This window comes from Conger conger, chromosome 4 (genome assembly GCF_963514075.1).
Source record: "Conger conger chromosome 4, fConCon1.1, whole genome shotgun sequence".
In the NCBI taxonomy this organism is placed as follows: domain Eukaryota; kingdom Metazoa; phylum Chordata; class Actinopteri; order Anguilliformes; family Congridae; genus Conger; species Conger conger.
Window position 1 is genome coordinate 63,592,668 of NC_083763.1, and position 17,289 is coordinate 63,609,956.

A 17,289-nucleotide genomic window follows, 5' to 3' on the forward strand; every position below is an offset into this window, starting at 1 on the left:
TCTCACTCCACACCCACATACAGACATTTTTAGGCTTGTTTTGACTCTGGAGAAAATAACTGCCACAAATGCATTTTAAGAGCTCGCTTCCATCCAAAATGAGCTAACGCTGATGATTATTAAAAGCAACGAAACAAACAGTGAGCGACTTTGGCTAAACCTTGCTGCGCCTGTGTCAAGCTATCTTTCCTTCCTTCAAGCCCAGCTCTGTAAATGTGTGAGGGGAAGTAACACTCTGGCCAGAGCTGTCAGTGGACCAGAGTATAAAATAGCCATGCAGTCTGCTTCCAGAGGGTCGCTCTGTACTTTTTCCACCATTCTTAAATGCTTTCAGAACACACAGTGCCCCTTGATTTAAAGCAATGAACTAATAGTTTGGCATTTTGTAGAGAAGAGAAACTTAAAAGCATATTTTAACTGTAGTTCTGGTGATTTCTGTACAGTAATTTGCCTTCATTTCCCATACTAAGTGGCTGGAACACTCGAAAATGGCAAAAAAAGGGCAAAGTATATAAATCATAACAGTTACAGGTGCAAAAGCCATAGGTGTCATCAGTCAAGTCTGTCTTTTAAAAGAGTAGAGTTCCAGAATATTCTTCATATAAAGACTTGCCTCAACTGTTGCTTTTGTAGCATTACATACATTACATTACAGTAATGGCATTTGGCAGACCTACAACAAAGTGTAAAGTGCATACCCATAACCAGGGATAAGTGCGCTGAAAGACCCTAGAGGGAAGTACAATTTCAACCGCTACCAGCACGACAAAGATAAGGACCAGGGCCTATTTGACTTTTATTTTTATTTTTTGGCCCATTCACTTAGCCTTTTTTTTGGTAGCCTATCCACTTAGAGGTTTGACGCATTGTGTGTACAGAGATGCTCTTCTGCATACCACTGTTGTAATGTGTGGTTATTTGCATTACTGTCACATTCCTGTAAGCGTCGACCAGTGTGGCCCTTCTCCTCTGACCTCTCTCATAGTTTTTTGCGCTATTCTCTGCAAACTCTAGAGACTGTTGAGTGTGAAAATCCCAGGAGATCAGCAGTTTCTGAGATACTCAAACCACTCTGTCAGGCACAAACAATCATTCCATAGTTAAAGCCACTTAGATGACATTTCTTCACCATTCTGACACTTGTTCTGAAAAACAGCCGAATCTCTTCACCACGTCGACATGCTTTTATGCATTTAGTTACTTTCACATGATTGGCTCATTAAAAATTTTCATTAACATGCTGGGGTACAGGTCTACATAATAACGTGATCACTGAGTGTATATAAGCACCAAGTTGGAGCCATTTACATGGTGTCCCGGCTTACTCTGAAAAAGCCTGCTCTGTGTCAACTTACAGTACAATAGTGTCACTTGAATGATGGCAAAAAAACAGACAATTGATTTCATGCTTTAGTTACAAGGGCAGACTGACAAATGGAAAATTTCTTCAACTGGCTGATGGCAAAAAAGAAACCACCTAAAACCAGCACTAAGGAGCGATACATTGTTTCATTTTATGCTCTCTGTAAAAAAAAAGAGGCTGTAATCATTCCACCCCCATTGTGACAGCATCCTGCGGCAATCAAAATCCACATCATTGACGGATGGAGACAGTTTACATAGACAGCTGCAGATCCTCCTAGTGCCAGCCTGGCTCTACACAGAGGGCTTGTGCCTCTACCATGCCAGTCTGTGACTAACAGCTACCTCACCTACCCAGCCACTCATACCGCTCAGCCCCAACACTCCTATTCCACCCAGCAACTCATACCACTCAGCCCCAACACTCCTATTCCACCCAGCCACTCATACCACTCAGCCCCAACACTCCTATTCCACCCAGCAACTCATACCGCTCAGCCCCAACACTCCTATTCCACCCAGCCACTCATACCACTCAGCCCCAACACTCCTATTCCGCCCAGCAACTCATACCACTCAGCCCCAACACTCCTATTCCACCCAGCCACTCATACCGCTCAGCCCCAACACTCCTATTCCACCCAACCACTCATACCACTCAGCCCCAAAACTCCTATTCCGCCCAGCCACTCATACCACTCAGCCCCAACACTCCTATTCCGCCCAGCCACTCATACCACTCAGCCCCAACACTCCTATTTCCCCCAGCCACTCATACCACTCAGCCCCAACACTCCTATTCCACCCAGCCACTCATACCACTCAGCCCCAACACTCCTATTCCACCCAGCAACTCATACCACTCAGCCCCAACACTCCTATTCCACCCAGCCACTCATACCACTCAGCCCCAACACTCCTATTCCACCCAGCAACTCATACCACTCAGCCCCAATACTCCTATTCCACCCAGCAACTCATACCACTCAGCCCCAACACTCCTATTCCACCCAGCAACTCATACCACTCAGCCCCAACACTCCTATTCCACCCAGCAACTCATACCACTCAGCCCCAATACTCCTATTCCACCCAGCAACTCATACCACTCAGCCCCAACACTCCTATTCCACCCAGCCACTCATACCACTCAATGACTCTCACTAATGTATACACTCCAACCTAATCAATCACATAACCCGTCCACTCCATTTAAATGTTCATGTCTACTGTTCCTTAAAAACATATAGATTCATTTTTTATTGTGTTTTCATGAGTGGCATTTCATTTCACCAAGTGAGAAAATATACCCTATTACAGGAAATTGAAACTGGCTACTATGACTAGGAATACATTTTCTCAAGGTAAGTTTTTGATGAAGCAGGATAAGGTTTTGCAAAACTCATAGCACTAGCAATTCATAACTGTAGTTATTAATCGCACCTTGCATCAGTTATGCTGGATAAAAGTAGCTCAACATGATTCATAACATCAGATGTGGTTAGACAAATGCTGTGAAGTAGATCCTCAAGCTGCCAGAATTTTCCACTTCAAAACACTTCTACAGCATGAAGCGAGGCTCCGGATAAAAACCGGTATGTTAATACTTTTCTTTCATCGAATGCTTGTGTCACAATGTTGAAATGGGGGTCATTCACAGGGCAGAGTTCACGGATGTCCATTTTCAACGTACCTCCCATCCTTCAATATGCGACTGCCACTCCTCCAGCACCTCCAGCTTCTCCATCTGCCTCTTGGCTTCGTTGATGTTCGAGCAAACGGCCTTCATTAGCTGGAGAGACTCCAAGACCTGAGAGTAGTCATTGTGCTTCTTTGGGGTTCTCTTCACCAACTCCTGTTCACAGAAACAGTGAGTCAATAGTTGTGAGGCAATTGCCTGGAAATAATTTGTCAATCAGAGCTCATTGAACAGAAAATAAGCCTTTGTCCCAGACAAGTAATGTGTAAGCCCAAATGTAACCATCGTGTGTTCAACTCAGATTGTCATCTGTATGTTGTGTTATGCACCTTTTTTTCCAACTTACTTCAGATTCAGTGAGTGCAAAACAAATACTTTCATTCTTTCAAAATATATCAGAAATGTACTTGAAATGTTTGCTTAATAAGCCGGCAAAAGCTTGTCATGGTCTGATGACAGAGATGGTAATCGGGTCCTTTGTGTAACCCAATTTGGTTTGAGTTTTTTTCCCAAATTAGTGCAACATTAGGCATTCTTGTCTTTGATGTTTATAAAGCCACAGATTTCTGCATTTGCTGTTTAATGAGAATGGATTTAGAATTACTTCTGTGAAAATTAAACAAGTCATGGTCAAGGGTATATCTTTTAACCACATGCTGGTGAGGGTCTAAAGTAGGCCTGTGGTATTTAATAATTAATCAGGTAACTCAATCAGATAAAGCCTCTCTCATCACACCCCACCTCCACCAAATGATTCAAGCTTGTAAAGTAGCATTGACTTTTTAAAATCTTGATTAAAACCTTCATTGAAGAAACAAAAAACAAAGCAATACTAATATATAATCATTAAAGAGAGTGCTACTTTGATTATAAGAAAAACTCCAGGGGGGCTGAAGTGTCTGCGGGTATTTGTAGTATCCTTTTCCAGTTAAGGCCTTGAGAACACGGTATCTGTCAAATCAATTACTTAAATTAATCACTTGTGCCTAAACACACTGAGAACCAGCAGATACTGTGGCCCTCCAGGACTAGAGTTTAAAACGCCCTTTTAAACATCCATACCAGCCCTGTTGTTTACTGTCTATGCATATTCTGAGGCAACTACAAGGTAAATGACTGTAGGTAGCCATTTTCAACCCCAGGATGGGTTTATACGTAGTATGACTTCAGGGTAAAGGAAAGGTTAAATTAACATTTGGGGAATAAGGACTTAAAAGCCTCTGTGTATGTTGTACAGTATGTGTTAGTGTTTAGTCTGTGTACTTTACTTAATGTGTGTATCTGTGTATTTACACCACCTTGAAAACGAGCTGATCGAGGGGCCATCCTTCAATACATTTCTGTAAACGCCTACATTTTATTTTTAGAAGTATTTGAGGGGCAGCACTAGTTGTAATGACTGAATACTAATACTAAATCTGACCAGACTGCACCACAGTTTTGAACTGAAAAAACAGCAGAAGCAGCATTCGGCTTCATTCAAATGTCTAGCTGTGATGCGTTGGAAGACTTTTTGACATAAAACGATGAGAGACAGTCATAACAGGCTATGGGATGAGGAAGCGTACATACTCTGAGGAGGAGTGGATACTTGCAGATCCTTTGAATGGGGGCGACCAGATAGCCTTCAAGTGGCACTTCCGTGTTTTTCCGTCCTCCTAGCAGCATGCAGTTCTGAAAGCACGCACACAGAGAGCAGGGAGCCGGAGTGAGCTGGAGAGATCGATGTCCGATCCTCGCAATTCTGCTGTCCATTACACGCTCCACGGAGTCATCAGTGGGCTGGTGCCTTCTGGGTAATACTGCCCTATTGGGGCTATGGTAGGTTCTGCAGATAGAGGCTCTCCACCAGTTAATTCCAGCGAATTAAAAACACACCATTACTGTCCACGTGATGTGTAGCAGCAGTGGACCACTGACATGGAACCATTCAATTTGGCTCAGTTAAAAGCACATCATTAGTGTGTACCTGGTACTGTACAAAACTGCCCCATCGGTCATTAAATTCCACTGCATTAAAAGCCACTGCAAAACATCATGATGTGTCTGTCATAATCTGTCTGCTACAGTAATGAAGGAGTTAGGAGGGGTTCCATAAGGGCCGCTTGCATTTTAGGTAAGTGAAAAAATACATAAGGAAAGCAGACAGTCCCATGTGAAATGTGTAGGATTATTGTCACATGGTGACTGCATACATTTTATAACAGGGTGCCATTGCAAAGCCATGGCCTGACCTGCTCATTTGTCAGGTCACCCAGTGCCGTAGGTCTGAATTTGAAGGTTATCTGATTTTACAAAGGTCCTAAAACAGGAGCAGATGAAGGCTGTGAACGGGGTGTAAAATAGAGGGGATTTAGATAGTCTGCTGGCATTATGCTTCCAAACGGCAAGGGACCTCCAGGACTGCGATCCCAGACAGCTCTGCCGGAGGAAATTAATTTATGTCACGCATACGAAGCAGGTGCCAGGGAGGACCGGGAGAGGCTGGAGATATGGCGTTTCACAGGCACTCTCAGAAGGGCTGCTCCTCCACAGCAGACTGGAATGGCCTCCTCCCTCCCCCTCTCAGAAGACCCACTTATGGATGCTTACAGAGAACCTTACTGCACATTTCTGCTCATAAGTTTTTATCATGGCCCAATATTATTTCCTATTATCAGAGAGAGGTGTTAAATACGGGCGGTTGAAACAGCCTTCCCCACCAGTAAACAGGTCCTCACAGTCCTGATCTTGTTCAGCTCCAGCAGCAGCCTCTGAGCCTTCTCGTGGTTCCCACAGTACTCATCGTAGGTCTGAAACCGGTCCCTCTGGGGAAGGAGAGAGGGAGGGAGGAAGGAAGAGAGGGAGAGAGAGATACAGAGAGAGACAGACAGACAGAGAGCCAGAGAGAGAGAGAGTCAGGTACTCTCTGTTCCTTTGAAGCCATACAGCATATGGCAAACCCATGTGACCAGGCCCATTCTATAGCCACTCCGCACTCTTAGAGGTGAAGGAAAGCAGAGAAGCCCAGCTCTGATAGATGAATAGCACAGAATCACAGTCATTCACTATTCACTCTATAAACCTGCTTTCATTCTGCCTTTTCAGTCGTATGCATTCATGTGATTATGCTCAGTTATACAGAACCATGAACAGACACCTGCAGTCAAGTCCTACTCATCCATGTCTGACATGTTTTGATATTATGTTTGTTTCTCAATAAATCACATCATTATGATAGCTAAATTGAATACCCATTGAATTTCCCTACACAGGCATGAAAAGTCACAAATGAATCAATTTTCCAAGCTCTAAAGGAGACACCAGTTATTACCTGGCATGGCCACTAATTTCTGAAAAACACAAATTATGTATAGGGCAGAGATGGGAACCAGAATCATGCACAATAAATGAAGGTCAGATATGCTGTGGAATGCTGCCTGTTCTTCAAGCTGCTAGAGGCACACTTAGAATAAATATAATTCAGTGCGTTAGCGCACTGAACTCCTTCCAACATGGGCAGCCAGTGAAGGAGGCCCAGTGTATCATAGATCTACTGTGCAGCCCATGAGAAGGAAAGCTACAGTCCAACTGTGGTACATCAGATAAACAGTACTGTACTGTCCTGTCGATGTTGCATGTGTACATACAGCCTAGCAGCGGTGCTCATGGGTGCTCAATCCAGCTGTAAATTAACGTGAGTCATGTAAATCACCCAGGACATTGGGGTGGGGGCAGTCTGCTGATAATTCAACAGGGAGCAAAGACTCACAAAGTGCAGGAAACAGCGGCCGATTTCGTGGTGTGCGTGGGGGTCTGGCTGGAGCAGCCCCTCCACCATGGACAGGAAGTCCCTGTGCACAGACAGGATCTCCTCAATGTTCGAAAACAGCACCTGTGGGACAAAGCGTGGAAGCATGTTATATGGCCTGTGCGTCAAAAGCAAAATTATCTGATTTATTTATTCTGTTTTATTGTATGATTAATTGGTTAAGTCTGCTTTCGCTTGAAGACTTGAAATTTTGTTGAAAAATTTTGCTATGATCACTGCACATCAACGCGAAGGGATTGTGGTCAGTATAAGGTGGAAGGGTGGAAAGTAGAGGAGGTGAGTGATAGAGTAGTCAGACCATATCAGCTCAACACATGTCTGGGATGCGTGAGAACCAACACCTGCAAGAGGGAAAGCGTGGCAACAACAGGAAACCAGGAAAACTCTGCAAACAGGAGTCAGGAAACTCTGATCGAGAGCCACTGGAATAGAGTGAATATGGTACTGAATCACATCTGGGGAAAAAAGGATTTACAAACTGCCAAAAATTGTCTACAGAAGTTTGGTTACTCTCTTTTTTCGGCAGAGATGGAAAAGATGTATATATATTCTCAGGCGCGTGGCGTGTGCCTGCATGAGGGAATATGAGTGACATATTCGCATTACGTTTGCACTGTGACCCGGGGGCTGCCCACAGGACCCCGGAAGGTGACCTCAGAGTCAAACGGACACGCTAAGTCCCCAAACACATAAACACAGCCACGTATACGAGGCCGTAAAAATGGAAGCATGTTTACTTTCAACGACGCGTAAGCAAACTCCCAGAACGGAGCGTTCACATTCCGCAGATGAGCCCCTCACTGTCACCCTCCTCCAGCCGGAAGCAGTTATAAATACATTATGTTTACAGCTGCTTCCTGTATATGCACTTTTTTAACATTCAAAAGTCAGCTATTTTCAGTTAAATAAGCCTCCCAAAACAAGAGAGTCAGCTTTATTTGGTTGTCGTTGAGATTTCCAGTCTTTTATTAAATTAAGTTTTAAACAGAAGGCTTACGCAAGTCTGAGCTAAAAATACACATTCGTCACAGCGTTTTTCCATCCCAAAAATGATTTGTCCAAAAACTTACCTTGACAGTCTCTTCTGTAATATTCTTATCAATTTTTGTGGCTGCATACTGATTGAGCCGATGAAGAAACACCTATGGAGGGGAGAAAGGGAAAAGGGCATATCATCCTGAGCACAGACCTTTATTTTCTTTTCAAACTGCGTGTGCAGAAGCAAAGGGCAAGAGTGGCAGGCACAAAGTGGTCAACAGCTTGAGGCACAACTGAAGACCGCTGCAGCATTTGCTTGCTGAAACACTCGGGTACTTTTCCACAGCAAATTGCAAGCTGTTACAACTGACACCTGATACTAAACTGCACACAGAGTCTGATCTCCCTGCTGAATAAACCACAAGAGGTCATATGCAAAAGCAATATGGTCAGTGACCTTTCCAGACGTGGTAATTATCCAGGTTTGCAGGGGGGGTCCGTAAATCTATTTGGGTGGGGATAATGGACAGAGGTTTGGGGCCTCGGTAGTCCCAAAGCACTGCATTTTTCACCAGGGTCAGACATGCTGGACAGACGTGGTCACAGAAACGAAGACAGGAAGGAAGAATGAGGCGTTTTTCTTCTGCAAACACGCACAAACCAAAGCAGGATCTCAAGTCAGATCAAACATTCACAAGAAGAAATACAGTAAGAACATCTTGAGGAAATTGCACTTTACACACTCAAATTTTATCTCTATCCATCATCACCCCCCCCCCCCCCCACCACTTTGTGTTTATACATTTGAATTCACATTTGCGTTCATACATCTCCCCCTATTTATACCCAGCAAACATTGAACTGCCAAAAACGAAATGAATGTTCTAAAGTAAAGAAATTCAGCAGCCTGGCTGAACACCTTTGTGACCAACTGTGCCAGCGGGCAAGATTAAATCTGAAATATAAAAGACACTTTCAGATTCCATAAGGAGAAAAAAGTACACTTTAACATCAATACTATAACGGGAGGTTTAATAAAGGCCATAATTTGTTTTTATAGGGATATTACTCTCAGTAGGCATTAAAAGACATCATTAAAATGTAGAGAGTGGTGACATTTTTCAATTTCAATTTCCGGCTTCAAAAATATAATTTAGTCAAGAGACAAATCTTGTGCCATATTTAGTGATTTGCTGATGGGAAGTATAGTCCTGAACCATTTAAAGGTGATCCACAAACTATCATTGTGTAAACTACATGCCCATCAACACTGATTTCATACATACTCTATTGTAAAATGACTCCAGTAACAGTGTTTATCTTTTGTTTGTTTTTCCTTAAAGTACCACAAAAGAGCATGATGTCAAAGCCAGTGATCTGAGATCTAACAGATTTGAACACTCACAATCATTAAGCCTAGACTCTCCTGACTCAAGCTTATGTTATCAAAATTGAAGAAAGTCAGGTCAAATTTCAGTATTTTTTTAGTTTTTAGTTAGAAAATTGAATGCGAGGCAAAAACCAGACATTTTTGTTACAGTTCTCCAAAACAAATAATAGGACATTTATGCAAGAATTTGATTGACAGCAACATTAACAGACTCAAACTAAGAACTACTTGGAGCATATGGTGGTCTGAAGCCAGTCGTGGAGTTTAGACTGGCTTAACACAGAGAGGTCACGTCCCAGTTTTACCTTCCCTGGACAGTATCATGTCCCTGTGCCAGCCAGACAGAGTGTTTTCACATTATGGCCCCCAAGGGAAAACGAGTACTTACAGTGATAATACCTCTCCTGACGAAATACAACAAAAACAATCAATAAGGTTACTTAAAAAAATTACAAACAGTCTTACAAATCATTTACACGACTGCATTTTGGCTCGAGTGCACAGTGAGACAATGAGAGAGCTATGCATTCCCGCTGGCTGGCAGAACGGTCACATATCTCCAAGGCAGCAAACGGACAGCCTTTAACTGCCGGGAAAGCGAATGAATTTCTCACACCTCGTTTCACACCTAAGTCATTTGAGAGTAATAGGTTAGAATTCAAATGCCAAATGGAAAAGGGCTGTTACATGCATCTATCTCCTCCTCAACTGCCTGGACATCACAATCAGGTTTCAAAATGGCAGGGATGCCATGGCTGACAGAAGACAAAGCATATCCATTCTGACTCTGCTGCTTGCTAGAGGCTGAGTGATCCACTACGATCTATATATGTACGCCCTAATGGTGAGCGGAGAAACTAAAGGAGTCTGTCAGTTACAGAGAGAGCAGAACTTTATATCCGAATCAATCCTCTGGAATCAGGGCCACACCTTCAGTGTGAAGTCCCAGCTACATCCCATCTCCTCTAAGAACAGTATTACAACCTACCCATTGGTCTCTGAGAGACCTTAGGAAGAGAGATTATGTGTAAGCTGCTAAAAATCAATTACCGAAAAATCCCGTAAACAGTGTAATGGCAAGCTTTACTGGAAATGAAACACTTCCTGTTGCTGTTGAACACAAGGGGTAATTATGCCTCCGACATAAACATTGCATTACAACTGCTGGAGAATAGAAATAGACACGCAGCCCTGATGTGGGACAGAGGACTGCACTGGAGGGCAGTTTAACGAGGAGTCTTTCCACTGCCTCGCTAATTACAAAGTAAGAGATGAGGCTGATTACAGGGACAGGCTCGTCTTATGGGGCTTACATATCTAATTAAATGAAATCACATTGTTTCACAATGCCTTCCAAGCAGTAATCCGAATGGCGAAAAAGGAAACGATAATTGAATATTCGAAATTTGGTCTCAATTAAAGCAAGCGGGCTCAAATAATCAGACTCTTTGCATGATGGCCAAAGAACACCGTGTTTGGTTTGTGTAAGCGCTGGGAGTCACCAAACCGAATCTGATTTGCAATTCCAAATCCGGCCTCTCCACCGGTATGAGAATCTTGGAGATATTCTCTCACCTCAATGACACTTTCATTTGCATCAAAATGTCATCAAAGCACAACCACCATGAAAGTCCAAATGTACACTTAACTGTGCTTTCAATCTCAGCTTTCTTCATTTCTCACAAAACATCCTTCAGTAGCTTTTGTTTCATACCATTTAATTACACGGCGGCCATGATTCAATCAACATTTGTCCTCAGTCAACATTTATCCAAGCAATCACCTCAATTCTGTGAAGAAAAAGGGCTATATGTACTTATGTTTCAAAGTAAAGGGCAAATCCTGATTGAATACAGGTCTGTGTGATTTAAAATCAAATGTTTTTGCCACTTCAATCTTAAACTGCATTGGTACATGAATAGACACAGTAATAAAATAGCAGATTAAATAACCTCAGCCAACTGAGTCCCTCAGTGCTGACCCAATGAATAATCACTTTGAAACAGTAATAGAAAATGCAGAAGTCTTTTTCTTTGCATAGTCTACTGAACATAGAGTATATAACTGCTGAAGTCATTAAGACACCACAGGACATGCAATGTGCACTTGCTCCAGCAGAGAATCAGACTTAGGCCAACAACCGCTCTGAGATTTACATCCATAAATCTGCCCCACTTGGCGCCATCAGGTTTGCGATGTAAAGGGCAGCGAGCAGGTCGATGGGTGAGCCTCATCGGGGGGTGGGGGATATTGTCTCAGGGTTTCCTGGTTTCCTGCCTGTACACCGCCAGCCTGCGGCCTCTGTGATGCGGTCTGCGGAGGCCGATGGCAGGAGCCCGAGACGCAGAGTGATAAGGAACAGATGGCACACTTCCCCGTCTGCGTCTCAGAGAGGACAGGCCCGCTCTGTTACTCCCGAACGGATGCGCCTTTCTTTCGGGACAGGAAGTGGAACTGTCTGGAAAGTCTGGGACTGTCAGAAGCAGCTTTTCATCGCCGTCCTGCTACGGAGCGGGGGATCTGTTTCCCCAGCCACATCATAGTCTCCGAATGCACTTCAGAGGATGCCCAATGACAGACAGAGAGAAAGAGGAAGTAAAGAAAGCAAAAGAGGGAAGAGAGAGTGAGAGAAAGAGAGAGAGACTTTGATGTCTCTTTATTGAAACATCTTTGTCAATTAATTATTTAGCATACAAATAAAAAATACAAATAGAAATAACAAAACAACTCCGTGTCAACCAAGAAGCACAAACTTCAAAACAGCCAGCAGCTATACCATCAGGCACCCTGGTTCTGGATAGGAGACTCCTGGGAAAACTAAGTTGCTGCTGGAAGTGGCCTTAATGGGCCAGCAGGAGGTGATCTTCCCTCTGGCCAAAAAATCCTCAGTGCCTCATCACAGTGATGGGGACACAGTGCTGTAAGAGACGCTGTCTTTCGGATGACATGTTAAACCGAGGTCCTTATTCACTGTGGTCATTAAAGATCCCATGACACTCACACAAGTGTAGAGGTAGGGGTTCCCTGGTGTCGTGGGTAAATTGTAAATTCCCAACCTAGCTCTTTCAACCTGCCACCTAATCATTGGTGTGTGGTGAGCGATCGGGCAGAAAATGGCAGCCAGCTTCAGAATCACATTCAAGAACGTAGAAAGGTCTGTGCAGAAAGTGTATTTGAGTCCCAATGGACTTCATGTAATAGATGGGAACAAACGGGGAGGGGGGGGGGGGGGTGGGGGAGGACCAGTACTATATAAAACCAATGAGCTAGCAATGCAGTGTTTTATAGTTAGCTGGGGAAAACCATGCTCATAAGTAGAGTGAATGCTACACCTACACCAGAGCAGACGGCCTATAGATTCAGGTTCCAGATGGTATGCCATGGCGATAAATCCCACCGTTATTTGACAATAGCCAGAGGAAAAGACGAGGGAGCACTTAGAGAGCACTCTCTTCATGGACACAGTCCTGAGTCAGGCTAGGCTAATGCGTTTTACCGCCAGTGGGACCCGGCCAAGCCTGTGTCCTCATCACGAGCCCTCCTCTCAGGGAGCTCCGAGAACCACTCCGCACCTCTTTCTACTTTTATTTTCACCCTAGTGGACGTGAAAGAATTGTGTTCGCAGATGTTTTAATGACCCCCCCTTCCTTTATCCCTTTATTAAAGTTATGTGATGTGTGTCTCTCTCTCTCCCTTTTTAAAAATGTGCCTAGTTTCTCCTAGTTAATGTGGACAATTCCAGTAAAGATTGTAATTTGCATGTTCATGCTGTTAAATTATTTTGAATCAGCATAAGTGCTACCACAGGGGAGCTGCACAATCTGTTTCCATTTTTTACCTGATATAAAGTTTTGTGCTGTAAATTGCAAGAGACAAATTCTTTAACAATATAACTCATAATTAATCCAATAATTACTTTTCAATATTTTGATACATTATCAGTTCACAAAATACACAAATATGTGTCTGCAATGTATTATGGAAACATGCATTACAGGAAAGACAGGTGTTAATGTCATCAGCAAATTAATGGACTAAAGGGTAAGGCATAAAGAAACACAACCATAGCATATGCACAGGGGCTCGAGGAGTGCCATTCTACCATTGAAATCCATGTGATCAAAAGCAAAAATATGACCCGAAAGGCAGATTAGCATTTTCCAAGAGTTTCATTTCCCCAGTGTACATTACAGCAAGAGTAAACTTCACTAAATCCATCAATCTTCACCAAAGCACTGCATGCCCAGTGTCCTTTGTTTCACTTGGATGAACTTGCCAGCTCAGTGCATATTCTCGGTCACATGCAGAGGACTTTAATTTGTGTTATATGTCAAGTGTCAACTGGTAAGAAAAACGCTAATGCTTAAGCAAGGACTTCTGTTCCAGATATACAACTAGGCTCCTGAAACTTTTAAGAGTGATGTAAATATGTCACCAAGTTCCAAACTGGTTTAATCACTTATTTGGGTGCATACCACAGCAAAACTTCAGGAATGCTCAGAAAGACATGCACTTCATTATATAAGCAATATAACATAAGGGGCTTGACAACTGCAGAGTACATTGAGACTGCCTTCCTTCCATGGGGTTAGTCCCAGACACCTGACTGAATACACTATCTCTGAGTGACATTGTTCAGAATGACACACAATTAAATACCAGGACACTATCCTCTTCATTAAACCATCAAGACAATTCATGTTAAACCAGCTGTCAAATGACAAGAAAGTCTCTCTGAGCTGCATAAGGCAGGACTGTTCAGAGAGCATTACTGGCAGTGCGGTCACAAAATGGACATGGGCACTGTAATCTTTTGCGTTGCCATGTCTACAGGACTCTTCAAGACCCTGCTCTTTGGGCTTGTTCTCGTGCGACGGGTCGTGGCATTTGTGCAGAGGGGTTACGCAACGCTGGCCTAAGACATCTACCCTGCGCAGACCCCACTGTCATAAAGGGTGGCTGTTCCTTCCGCTGAACCTTAAATCTCTATCTCTGCCTTTTCCGGGAAACAAAACAGCATTGTGCAGGGCTCACAGACTCCGTCACACTTGCACAGCAGCCGCTTCCTGTGACCCAACAGCAGCCAGTAACAAACACGCTGGCCCCAGGCATGAAGACGGCTCCCCAGCCCGTCAGTCACACTGCCATGGGAAGCGGGTGACACAAGAGATTCATGTACAGCGCTAATGCACTGTGTACGCATGTGGTTTACATAATCACACACACAGTATTTATGGGGATGGGGCCGGACCTACCCAGGGAGCAGTATAGAGGATGTATCTGCCAAAACAAAAGGTTTGCTGTATATTTTTTGCTGTATGTGTAAAATGTAACGGCTCCCACGCTGTTGAAATTTGAGTCAAGCGCAAATATCAATTACACATCTGTTTTTGACATTCAAGTTAAGAGTTTTGAGAAGATTTTGCATGGGGACGGAATAGGCCTATGCCTCTGTTTACATGAGAGATAATCATTTAATGAGTCAATACACACTTAAAAAAAGGATTTTCTTACATTACAACCAAGCTGCATCTTCCAATTTACATTTTCCAGTGCAGTGGCACAGCATAGTAAGCTGTGAGCAGCAGCAAATAAGCACGGCTAATTACCTAACAAGGTGTCCACAACGTCTACACTACTGATTAACGGGTGTTGAACTATACCACAAGCACAGAAAGTTTCAGACTGAAGTAAATCGGGTTAACTTGGGTTAAATAAGGTTAACATGAAGTTTAAAATGCTGAACATGTGCTGAATACTCTCAGGTTTAAACCCAACAGTATTTAATGTTTCAGCACAGCAGCATAGCAAGACTGAGTGAATTTCACTATCACTATCAGTGAATTTTCACAATAATTTCACTAAATGCTACCCTGGAGTTTTATTACTGACCATGTTCCTCAGCTGGTACAAGAGAATGGCCTAAAAGGATGTGAAACTCCATAACTCTATAAACAAATGCATTAAATGGGCTAGATTATGTTGAAATGGATGTGCCCTGCAGTGCAGATTTACGTGAGCAGCTACGTTAGATTAGCATTGCTAATGAAGCCAAAAATCTGTCTTAATAAGAAAAAACCCATACCATCATTACAACCATGAAGAACGCAACCAGTTTGATCACAACAGTGCTTTATTAATGCTGACAGAGGAGAAACAAACACTTTATTCACAATGAGTTTCGAGTTTGGTAACTGGCCCATTATTCAGTTGGTTGTAGGTTGCCTGCATGTTGTGTGGATCCAGTGGCCCAAAAAGATAATTTCTATTGTACCAAGATCAGAAAAAGAGGAACATTGTGTCTATGCCAGTCAGAATGAGGGTGTACAAGTAGGGTGCACATAATTTTGTTTATTAAAACAACTCTCTCTCATACTTCTTTCTGCCTCTAGATCCCCCTGTTTTCTTTCTCTTTCCCTCTCATTCTATCCCGCTGACTTTACCTCTCTCCTCCTCCTCTATGCAGGCAAACACACTCATTAATAAACGCACAAAAGAGAGAGGGCTTTGGGGCGCAGGCCCAGTGACACAAACGGCACTCTGGAGATCAGCACATTCTCTGGGGCTCTGTGGCGCAGAATAAACCAGTGGCCTGTGAAAGCCGGAGGGGCAACATGACCTGTTCCTGGAAAAGAGGCCCCACTTCTGCAGAGCACAGGCTCCGGCAAAATAAAACTGCAAAGGGAAAAATCACTTTTAGAGAAAAAAACACCTAGCAACAGCATGGCCTTTGGATGTGAAGCCAGTTTGTTTTTTCCTGTAAAAACCTTGTGTTGTACCGTTCAGCGACAAAAGAGACTATGACATACAACTTTGAGAGCACAGGCCAGGTCAGAGGCAGGCTGCCAGCACTACCGAATCTCTGTGCTGAAGTAGCTCCTCTTCCTGGAACTGGGTGGGGGACACAATGCGCAGGAGTGCGGCTGAGCCCTGAGACTAGCTTGAAATGACCAGGTACCAGTTGTTTAAAGACACAGCTTGAGCTTGTAAAACCATGTTGAGTATGGACCTGGTCTGAAATGGTCAACCAGCTAACGTACTAGCTTGAGCTGTTTTTATCAGCAGGGAGGCTTACACAATCAATGTGATTGGGGCAAGTTTGGGGGGGGGGGGGCAGTATCCCTTTCAAGGACATTGAATAAAATGACATTGAGAATGAAATTAAAAACACGAGCAGGGCAGCTTCCATTGCTGGGTAACGTGTAGCTCCAAGGTGTGGAATTCAAATATACTTGTTGTATGTCGCTCTGGATGAGAGCGTCTGCTAAATGCCTTGTAATGTAATATAACGTAATTTAATATTTAAAAAATCCCCTTTCTTACTGTAGATGAACCAACGTTCACTCCAGGGAAACTTTCAGGTCCTTGAGTGGTCATTACTGGCCGGCAAAGGAAGACGGTATTCACCCATTATCAATTCTAAAGCGGCAAGACAGCAAATATTTCAGGAAAACCGTTTTGCCAAATGGCAAATGAAAAAGCGATGATAGATGGAGAGGCCATGGCTTCGTCTCCCCTGCTGAAATTGAGACTGAAGTGCAGCAGGCTGGAGCAGGTCTGAAAATGGAGGATCTGAGAGACAAGCCTGTCTTTTCATGGACTAATGACACCATAAGGACCCACCCCAGCCTTTTTAAGCTACTCCAACAACAGCGCACTTTCAGTGGGAATACGCACAGGAAGCACGGGCTATAAATACAGCGAAGAATGCTAACATGCCGTCGTGGGACCAGGCAAACTCATCTGCAGATGGAAGGACTGGCTGCAGATTGGACTGTGTTGTGCCTTTTCCCCCCATTTTTATTAACAACAGAAGGCAAGCCATTTTTAATGCTTTCTTTTGTTTCACAAACGATGACTGCTTCCATGCTACGTCATGTGAAATGAATGTGCGACTCGCTCTGGTGGCAGATGACCCATCCCAGGATGTCACGGAATTAGGAATCAATTCCATTCAAAGTGGTCGCATGTGAAGTTAGAAAAGTCTGCTGTGCTTGCTTTTCCATTTCAAGATGCTCATCTCTGATTGGTTAGAAACTATTTTTCTCA

General features: G+C 43.5%; 1 protein-coding gene across 1 annotated transcript in view; it reads right to left on the minus strand.

The window, feature by feature from the left end:
- The window catches only part of prex2 (phosphatidylinositol-3,4,5-trisphosphate-dependent Rac exchange factor 2), a 104,132-nt gene that overhangs the window by 75,251 nt on the left and 11,592 nt on the right, over positions 1 to 17,289 (minus strand). The window contains exons 2-6 of the mRNA XM_061238332.1: positions 7,943 to 8,014; positions 6,813 to 6,935; positions 5,764 to 5,868; positions 4,634 to 4,735; positions 3,056 to 3,217 (exon numbers count right to left, since the gene is read on the minus strand). Of these exons, the coding sequence (XP_061094316.1) occupies positions 3,056 to 3,217; positions 4,634 to 4,735; positions 5,764 to 5,868; positions 6,813 to 6,935; positions 7,943 to 8,014 (564 nt within the window). The remainder of the gene's footprint in view (positions 1 to 3,055; positions 3,218 to 4,633; positions 4,736 to 5,763; positions 5,869 to 6,812; positions 6,936 to 7,942; positions 8,015 to 17,289) is intronic.